Below are 10,587 nucleotides of genomic sequence, written 5' to 3' on the forward strand. Positions count from 1 at the left end.
ATTAAGCAAACTTTTCAGTCTCAAAGTCCATATAAATTCCTTGTTGCATTTTGGTAGCTTTGTATATACATCCTACCGCTACAATGGCACTCCAGAACTTAATCACTGCAATCATATCATTTGTGTCTCCCTCTTCCCAGCTATTGTGATTTCTACCTTTGGATCACCACTGTCATTTTTGAAGCAGGAGTCCAATGGTATATTTCCTGCTGATTAAGTCATTGTACTGGTATTTGATTGATATTCAGGGAAATTGGTCAAATATGCTTTATGCAAGCAATCTTTTTATGTTCAAATATTGATTAGGATTGCACTAAACAATATTATTGTATTAGCCTCAGTCTACAATAACTTATATAGATAATCATTGACTTACAACTGTTTAATGTTGGTTTGAAGTTATAGTGGCTTCAGAAGAAGCTTCTTATGAACCATTCTGGGCCTTACAGCTGTTTCACCACCACATATAATTGCAATTTGTGTGCTTGGCAGTTAGCTCACATTTATGACAATTGCAGTGTCCTGTGGTCAGGTGATCATGATTTGCAACCTTTTCAGCAGTCTTCCAAGCAAAATCAATTGAGGAAGCCATCTTAGGTTAACAATCACTTGATTTGGCTAACTATTGTGGTAAATTCTAGTCCCAATTATGGTAGTAAGTTGAGGACTACCTGTAACAATAAACATAAAGGAGCATTGGAAAACAACACCAAAATTAAGACTAATTTCAACAGTATTCAGCATATTCAAATTGTGACTTTGAATATGTGTAAAATTTTGTTCCATTTTCATATATTCCAGCCAGATGAATAAGGTGCATCTAAAGTGCACTCCTATAAAGTTTCATGCATCCCAGAAATGTTTATGGAATTTAAAAGCACTTTTTCCCTCTACAGAAGATGATGCAATTGAACTTCCTCTAACATTTAAACCCTGCTATGCTGGCCAATATCCTTGCCATATCCTTCTCGAATCTAAATATGACGTCCGCCTCTTTAAGATAGAATGCGTAGTGAACACTGATACTTTTGAGGCTGAACTAGAGTTTGTAATTCCAGCATATCAAGCAGCGATACAGGACATTCCAATAGTATGTCTTTTTTTTTACTTTATAAAAAATAAATATGGCTTATATTAAATAAATTAAATATTATTGCAGTCAAGATGCTATTCTGGAAGATTAATAAACTAAAATACAATTAAGTTACACATGTTAAAGCTTTTTCCTATAATAATAGTATTTAGTTAAGGGAGTAAGTTCATGTTTATTGTAGCAGGAGGAGGAAACTTTTATCCCTTTTCTTTATTGCATTCAAAACATAAATTGTCTGATTTTAACTAAACTGTGAAATCATTCTAATAATATCTTGATTTATTTACTGTCTAACTCACTCCAATATAGATTTATTCAAACCATATCTTTTCTATGAGCTTAAACCTTTAATTCTCATTCATGTTGTCTCTAATCACATTCCAGCACATCTAACTATATAATATTTTATATCAGCTCCTCTCTCTTACCTTTCTTCTGTCAATATAAGATGTTAACATCTTTCAGAGTAAATATTTTTGTTATTTTACCAATTACAACAAAAATAACTTAGCAGTTTATGTAAAAATAAAAATATCCAAAATCATATTTTCCTGAAAATAAGACCCGGTTTTATTTTCTTTTGGGCTTGAAAATAAGCACTCAGGCTTATTTTGGGGAGGTCTTACTTTTTTTAAGTGCAGGAGACAGCAAGCGCGGGGGCCAATGGAAGTGGGAGCACAGCTACCACTGTCCCCGCCCTTTCCATCTCACTGTCTGCTTGCCCGCAGCTGCAATAGGCGAAGCTCTTGGCATGTCTAGGCCTCCTTGGTGCAGCACAAATACCATTAATTCTGAGCATGGAGGCATAGGTGGGGGGAGAAGATAGGCAATGTGGACACACTGCGCAGCTTCCTGACTCACGGGAGGCTTGTGTGGCGGTACCGGCAGAAGATGGAGCAGGCAGAAAAGTGGGGAATGGGGGAGGCAGGCACTCCCAATGCCTTGTGTGGGCGCCTGTTTGGCATGCCCGCAGGCAAGCCAAGAGACTGTGGGACAGAATGGGTGGCACATTGGGATCTCCTTTGCCTCTACCATCCCCTTTGCAAGCATCCAAAGCTTTGAGTCTCCATCATTTCTTGGGAGCAAATCGCTCTGTTCCCAAGCACCTGATAGGTGACCAAACAAGACGGAGAAATGACGGAGACTCAAATGTTCATGTACTTGCAAAGGTGACGCTTTGAAACAGAGCGATTAGGTCAGTTCCCCTTTGCAAGCACGTGAAGCTTTGTCTCCCTCTGGGCAAAAAGTAAACAGCAGAGCCAGGCAGAGGCAGAGGCAATCCCAATGTGCTACCCACTCCATCCCACCGTCTCTCAACTTGCCTGCGGCTACACTGAACAAACACCCACATGGAGCATCAGGATCACCTACCTCTCCCATGCCTCTGCTCCGCCAACTGTCAGTGCCCCCACGCAAGCCTCCCGCAAGCCTCCTGTAAGTCAGGCAGCCACGCAGCACATCCGGGTCACTTGTCTTCTCCCCCCTTCTCTCGCTCCATGCTCGGAATTAACAGTATTTGTGTTGTGTCAAGGGGCCGGCGGACTGTAGCTAGACACCATTGGCCCCCATGCGCTTGCCGCCTCTCATGCTGCTCATGCCCATCACCCGGGCTTATTTTTGGGGTAGGATTTATATTAGGCCCATCCCAAAAAATCAGGCTAGGGCTTGTTTTTGGGGTGGGTCTTATTTTCAGGGAAAAATGGTAAGTATCTTATTGCAATATTGAATTGAGATTTTTCCCCTTCTCCCATTCTGTGCTGTTCTTAATGTCTTGCACCTCATAAATATTGACTGCTTTCATGTTTTAGACTAATCTGAGTCAACAAGATTGGAAGCTTAAAGCAGATTTAAAAGGATACTGTTTTTACGGTCCTCCTGTTATATATGTAGTCCCTGGTGAAACAAGTATGTATCCTCTTATGTTCAAGTCAACTGCTGAATGTGTAACTATGGTAAGAAATTAAAACATCACTTATGTGTCTATTTTTGGTCCTCTGGAATGATATTCATTTGCATTTATGATAAGAATATTTTAATCGTATATGCATCATACACTAATAGTGATTATAAAGCAGACTAAAGTAGTATGCAATTTGGAAATATATGTAAGCATACATTTAAAAAAATCTAAACTCAGAGCTTATAAAATGCTTTCTATAGCCATAGCTATTTCAGTTTTATCTTTTAATAATTCACTAAATTATTAACTTCTTGATTACATTAACACAGAAAGATAATCCAGAATTTCAGGAATCAACATACAACATTGACAAGCTATGTACTGATAGAGCACATACATTAATATCCACTTGATCCTCCCATTCTCAAGTAAAGCTAAAATAACCAGAAATTCAAAGCTTATGTATTATCTGAACTGGGGCTCTTATATTTCTTATGTCTCTTTTGCTACAATTCATTTTTGTTTCTTATGAGTTTTGGAATAGTAATATATATAGTTTACACTCTCTTTTGTACTATAGAAGTATTGATCAAATAACATTATAAGCCATGCTTATATAATATTATTGTTTGATTTTTATGCTTAATTATATGCTTAACTGAAGGCACTTAGGAAATTGTATGATAAGTGTGGTATATAGAAGGGATTTGGTTAGATGACCTCTAAGCTTGATCTAATTCTGTACTGCAATAGTTGTCAGAGCTCAGCTAGATCAGAATTGTAGAAAATTGTTTCATCTTTTTCAGTGGTGGGATTCAAATAATTTAACAACTGGTTCTCTGCCCTAATGATAGACTGGATAGGCATGGCTGGGTGGTCATGTGACTGGGTGGGTGTGGCCAACTCTACATCACTCACCACACCAGGCCCCGCCTCCTGGCCGCTTGCCTCAAAGGCCTCAACAAGATACAACCTCTATTTATTTACTAATACTGAACATTACTTAACAGTGGCAAGGAAAATCACAAAATGGAGCAAAACTCACTTAAATCTTGCTTAGCAATGGAAATTTTGGTTCAGTTGTGGCCATATGTTGAGGGCTATCTCTAATTAAAATGTAGGATAAGGAACCTACTTTGCTCATCCCTTTGGGTTGACTTTCAAGAAACAGTTCAAGACGAAAGATTTTGGGCGCAGGTGGTGATAGTGTCACTGAAGAGGGTCCTCTTCTCTCCTCGGTTGGTGGGGCAGCTGTGCTCAGCTGAGGGCCACCAGAGGGAGGTGGGGAATCTGAATGAGGGCAGTGCTCCTGGTGAGAAGGCCCTTCAGCCACTTCTCACGTGAGGAAACGGGTGCTACCCAGCTGTCTTGGGAGCATCTGTTTCATCAACCGCTCTCAACGTGTAGTCCTCAATGGAACTACATCCACATGGAGGGAAGTATGCAGTGGAGTACCCCAAGGCTCTGTTTTAGGCCCAGTACTCTTCAAAATCTTCATAAATCACTTGGACAAGGGGAACTCATCAAATTTGCAGATGACACCAAGTTGGCAGGAATAGCCAACAGTCCAGAAGATAGGCTCAAGTTACAGAAGGATCTTGACAGACTTGAACATTGGGCGCTATCTAACAAAATGAAATTCAGCAGTGAAAAAAGTAAGGTTCTACATTTAGGCAAACAACCCCAAAATGTACAGGTACCGTATATGTGGTACCTTGCTCAATAGTAGTACTTGTGAGAGGGATCTTGGAGTCCTAGTGGACAACCATTTAGCTATGAGCCAGCAGTGTACAGCAGCTGCTAAAAAAGCCAACATAATACTGGGCTGCATAAACAGAGGGATAGAATCAAGATCATGTGTAATGTTAGTGCCACTTTATAATGCCTTGGTAAGGCCATACTTGGAATATTGCATTCAGTTTTGGTCACCACGATGTAAAAAAGATGTTGAGACTCTAGAAAGATTGCAGAGAAGAGCAACAAAGATGATTAGGGGACTGGAGGCTAAAACATATGAAGAACGGTTGCAGGAACTCGGTATGTCTAGTTTAATAAAAAAAAGGACTAGGGGAGACAGGATAGCAGTGTTCCAATATCTCAGGGGTTGCCACAAAGAAGAGGGAGTCGGGCTGTTCTCCAAAGCACCTGAGGGTAGAACAAGAAGCAGTGGGTGGAAACTGATCAAGGAAAGAAGCAACTTAGAACTAAGGAGAAATTTCCTGACAGTTAGAACAATTAATAAGTGGAACAACTTGCCTGCAGAAGTTGTAAATGCTCCAACACTGGAAATTTTTAAGAAAATTTCTGTCTGAGATGGTGTAGGGTTTCCTGCCTGGGCAGGGGGTTGGACTAGAAGGCCTCCAAGGTCCCTTCCAACTCTGTTATTGTTGTTGTTGTTGTTGTTGTTGTTGTTGTTGTTGTTGTTGTTGTTGTTGTTGTTATTATTATTATTATTATTATTATTATTATTATTATTATTATTATTATTATTATTATCTTGCTAAATCGGGCCTAGAGCCTGGGGGAGGATGAGATATTTAACGGGCAGGATGAGAGGAAGGACGGACAGGCAGCAGAGCAAGGTTCATGAAATAAACTCAAGTTTCTTAGCTTGGATCAGCAAAAGGCAGCAGGCGGAGGTGGCAGAGAATACAAAGGCCAACTGGAGAGATGGTGCAGCACTCAGCCATCCAGGTCTCAAAGAAAAGTTTGCTTAGGGCAAGGGGTACAAGCCACTTTCTAAAACAGAAGATCCTGCTAAGCTCCAGATCCTACAAAACAAGCTGCGGTGTTCAGTCCATGGGCCCACCTCCTGCCTTTTTAAAGGGACACCTCCCCACCCACTGCCCTGCTTGCTCCCCATGTTTTCACCACAGTCCCCCCTTCGCTGGCTCGGCTCGCTTACCTCCACCCCATTTCCCCTCCTTCAGAGTAAAGGGCTCTTGTTAGGACAAGGCCTAGGAAAGGAGGCTTCATGTGGCCAGCAGTTGCCTTCCAGGTTCAATTTAGGGTGCTGGTAATTACCTATAAAGCCCTTCATGGCATGGAACTAGATTATTTGATGGAGTGTTTCTCCCTTGTTATGTGTACCTGTCCAACAAATCCATCAGGAGAGAATAGGTCATTAATGTTGGGCTAATCTAATATAGGAGGGGGAGAGATGGTCCAAAAGCCAGACACCACAAAAGAATGCTCTGTTCCTGGTTCTGCCAGATGACATTCCATAACTGGGAAGAGATATCTGGCAGAACCAGAAAGGGAGCCCAGATATTAGATTGGCCCCAACATTAATGTCTTTTTGCAAAGGCTTAAAGATGTGGTTTTATTATCAGGTGTAGGGATCCAGATGTATTGAATTGCCTATGTGGTAACTTAATGTATTTTTCGGAGTATAAGAGGCAGCTTAGTTTTTGGGGAGGAAAATAGGAAAAAAAAATCTGCCTACCAGGTATTCATCTGGCTAGCGTCCTTAGTCTGGTCAGCTTCAGCACATTAGTTTGCTAGTTTTTATCCCCTGCTTGGGGATAAAAAACAGCTTCTAAGGCATAGCTGAGAGGAAGCAGCAATGAGAAAAGCAGGCAAAGCACAGGGAGATTGCCTTGTTAGGGCTGAAAAAAAAGCTTCCAAAGAACAGGTGAGAGTCGGAGCAAAGCATGGAGCTCTTCCCTCTCTAGTGCTTCGTTACAGCACATTGGAGAGTTGAGGGACCAGTAAAGCTGGGAAGATCACTTCACTTACTAGCGCCTCAGCGCCTCGTTAGAGATAAAAAAAGCTTCAAAAAAGCTACATTTGGAGTATATGACACACTCAAATTTTCAGCCTCTTTTGGGTGGGGGGGAAAGGTTAATCTTATACTCTGAAAAATACAGTAATTGCTGTTTGTGGTTTTTGTAAATCAGCTGCTCTTTGTACTTGTATAGTTTTTATATAATGTTTAATCCTGCTAGATGCTAAGAATCATGAATTTGAATGGGCAACAGCCATATAAATTGAAATAATAAAGAAGCTTATCTGCTGCTGAAAATACTAAGGAGGTCATTCTTGGGTGTAGGATTACCTGGAAATCATAGGTTTATAGGCTGGATTTCTATAGATGTGTCTGTAATAGTAAGATTGGTGAGCATATTCATAATATAAGGGGGAAAAACAGAATGCATATCTGAAAGTACACTTTCCTTTCTCACTTTCAAGTAACTCTCTGTTGTGAAGCAAGGTCCCCCCCAAACCCAAATGGGTCTCTCCCTGACAACCTTCTGAAAGGACTTGGAAGCCTGATATTCTCCTAAACCTTAGGCTGATGGATTCCTGTTTTAGAGAGCCATTTGTATGTTATTGGGAGTTCCATCTTCTAGGTATCTTGAATAAGTAGTTCTCAATTTACCACCATTCTTTTAGCAACTGTTCAAAGTTACAATGGCACTGAAAAAAGTGTCTTATGACTGATCCTCACACTGACAACCATCACCGGATCCCCATTATCAAATGTGCTTCTCCACTCACCCACACATCACTGTTGGTTTAGAAAGAGCTTTATGTTGTCTTTTCCCCAGCAGTTCCGTTTCAGGTTTCAGCTCATTCACAACTGCTAGATTAGAACAGCAATTTGGCTTGAGACCAAATAGATAACAAAGAAATGAACATATGGCAAATTCAAAACAGTCTCAGAAATACAGGCTTTGCCTGGGTAGTTTCAAAAGAGAAGCCAAAATCCAATCAGAGATTTGGAATCTTCCATTAAGTTTGTCAGCCAGTCCAATGGTCAGAGTTCAGGGTTTACAAATAGAATTCACAGGAACAGCCCAGGACAGTTCAGAGTGTCATTTCCAAGTGAAGCCAACCATGAACAAGCCCCAGACTAAACTTCCAGGCAATGGCCAATTAGTCCATCAAACAGATAACCATCTGCTCAAACAAGGTCCAAAACAAGAACACATAGTTTCCTGACAACTTAAATTAAATCCACTGCAGCATCTCGCAAACAAACATCTGACCACGACCCACACATGTTGCTTCTAGCAATGCCTCCCTCTGCCTGCCATGCTAAATAGCTCTGGGTGCAGCCCATCAAGAAGGGCAAGGCCTTTTCCCCAGCAATCTGGCAGTCCTCCACCTCTGCGTACTCTGGCATTCAATATGGCAGGCAGCTCCTCCCCCTCTTCCTTACTGGCCTGCAAGTTCTCCCCAGTCGAGGCCTGTTCTGCTGGCAGTTCAGGGTTAGTAATTCCTGACATGCCTTGAACTATCTCATTCTCCCTTGAGGCCTCTGAGGAAGAAGTGGAGGAGTCATAGTCCACAGGAGACATCACATCAAGTGATTAAAATTTGGGCAAAAAAAATCTGTGGGGAAAGTGAATTTGCTTAACAATCATATGGTTTACTTAACAATCATTGCAAAAAAGGTTGTAAAATCAAGCACAACTTATTTAACAGTCACCTCACTTAGCAACAGAAGTTCTCAATTGTGGTTGTAAATTCAGGACTATCTGTAATTTGGAGGAGGGGATTAATTTTTTATTATATTCTTATTTATTTGCTTTTTTATTTTGCAAAAATGTTTTTGCCCTAATGATAAATGTTCCATTTCTTTTCTATTATCACAGGGGCAACTTACATTACAAAATGAAGCAGATGGTACAGATCATATTTTTCTCTTGAAAGGGACTGCAACAAAACCATTGGCGCTGGATCATATTAAGCTAGATTGCCAAGTTAAACAAACTATACAGAAGGTCATAATGGTGCCAAATTTTACCAAGAACGAATTGATATATAAGGTATATATGTCAGTTTGAAAGAGACTGTATAATTGTTTTACAGAATGATCAGTCTAACAAATACAAAGTGAAACCTCAATGGAATGGACCAGGGGTGAAATCTATAAATTTTCCCTACCGGTTCTGTGGGCGTGGCTTAATTGGTGGGTGTGGCTTGGTGGTCAGATGACTGGGTGGGCAGGGCCAATAACAATAAATAATAAAAATAATAAACAAAGTATAAAAAAAACAATAAAAGGTACCAAAAACCAACTTTCACACTTTACACACACACAACATAACACAACACAACTGACTCACACACAATGTAAAAGCAGCTGCACTTCACACTTCACACAGCCACAAAAAGCTCAAAAACCAACTTTCACACTTTACACACACACAACACAACTGACACACACACACACACACAATACCACATACAGCTTTCTGAGATTTTGTGTGTTTGTGTAGTTAGAGTGAAACACTACAGAAACACACCAAATCTCAGAAAGCTGCACAAATATTTTATTTTATTATTAAGGTTTGTGGACTTCAATTCCAAGAATTCCTCAGCCAGCAAAGCCAGCCAGCATTAGTTGCTCATTGATGAAATAGATTAGCTAAGTTTAGATTACTTCTGTCTGGTGCTGAAAGTGAAACTGGGGCTTTCGGGCTGGGAAAAACGCCATGCGGATCAGTAACCAGGTAAGTGCCTTAGAATCTCTTAAAAGGAGGTTTTCTACATGTTTTCGACAGAAAACATGTTTTTTAAGGTTCTGCTGATGAGGAAGTCAGGTGAGATCACCAGAGGAGCCTTAATTTTTTTTTAAAAAAAAGGTTTAAAGGCTCTGCCGATCTCAGCTGAGGGGTGGGATCCTCAAAGGCTTTTTTTTACTTTTAAAGGCACGTTTTGGCTGAAGAAAAACCTGCTTTTAAAAGTAAAAAAAACAACCCTCTGCTGATGGTGCGGCTTAGCAGGGGGGGCGGGGCCATGGATTTTTGCTACTGGTCCTCCGAACCTGCAACCGCCATTGCTACCGGATCGCGCAAGCCGGTCCAAACCAGGACAATTTCACCCCTGGAATGGACCCTCTTTAGGCAGACTTTGGATGCAGAAACCAAATTGCTCTAGACATTCCACATAAATAATAGACGTATATTTCTTGTGATATAGTCTAAATCAGTGGTGAAATCTGAACCAGTTTAATGCCGGTTCGCTGGCTGTGCATGCGTGTTGTGCAAGCGCGTGCGCAGTGCGCACCATGCACCAAATGAAAGGTGCACACACATAGTGCACACCAAAAGGAGTCATGGGGTAAGTAGAACAGCATGAAGGGGTGTGATCAGCTGTGGCGCGCAATCTTTTTTTTATTTTTAAACGCATTCTTTTACAACCTATTCGGCCGAATAGATTGTAAAAAATGGTTTTAAAAGGAAAAAAGGCTCTGATGATCAGGCAGCTCAGCTGGGATCATCAGAACCTTTTTCTACCTTTTAAAAATATTTTTTTACAACCTATTCGGCCGAATAGGTTGTAAAAAATGATTTTAAAAGTAAGAAAAAAAGGTCTGATGATTGCGCGGCTCAGCTGTGATCATCAGAGCCTCTTTTTTTACCTTTTAAAAGCATTTTTTAAAAGAACCGGGAAGCGGACGACCGGGTATTGGGTGGGTATAGGCAGGGGGGCAGGGATTTTTGCTACCGGTTCTCTGAACCACCCGTCGCCATCGCTACCAGATTGACCGATCCGGACCCAAACCGGGAGCCTTTCACCCCTGGTCTAAATGAATTGGTAAATTTACACTGGTTTTGTATCATTCAAGCTGATTTGTATCATG

The 10,587-nt window shown here is 40.8% G+C and overlaps 1 protein-coding gene across 1 annotated transcript in view; it reads left to right on the forward strand.

Annotated features, from left to right (window-relative positions):
• CFAP47 (cilia and flagella associated protein 47) overlaps positions 1–8,835 on the forward strand; it is a 284,879-nt gene extending 276,044 nt beyond the window's left edge. The window contains exons 46-48 of the mRNA XM_058184444.1: positions 897–1,090; positions 2,902–3,045; positions 8,594–8,835. Of these exons, the coding sequence (XP_058040427.1) occupies positions 897–1,090; positions 2,902–3,045; positions 8,594–8,785 (530 nt within the window). The 3' untranslated portion in view covers positions 8,786–8,835. The remainder of the gene's footprint in view (positions 1–896; positions 1,091–2,901; positions 3,046–8,593) is intronic.
• Positions 8,836–10,587: the final 1,752 nt, after the last annotated feature.

This window comes from Ahaetulla prasina, chromosome 5, assembly GCF_028640845.1.
Source record: "Ahaetulla prasina isolate Xishuangbanna chromosome 5, ASM2864084v1, whole genome shotgun sequence".
In the NCBI taxonomy this organism is placed as follows: Eukaryota; Metazoa; Chordata; class Lepidosauria; order Squamata; family Colubridae; genus Ahaetulla; species Ahaetulla prasina.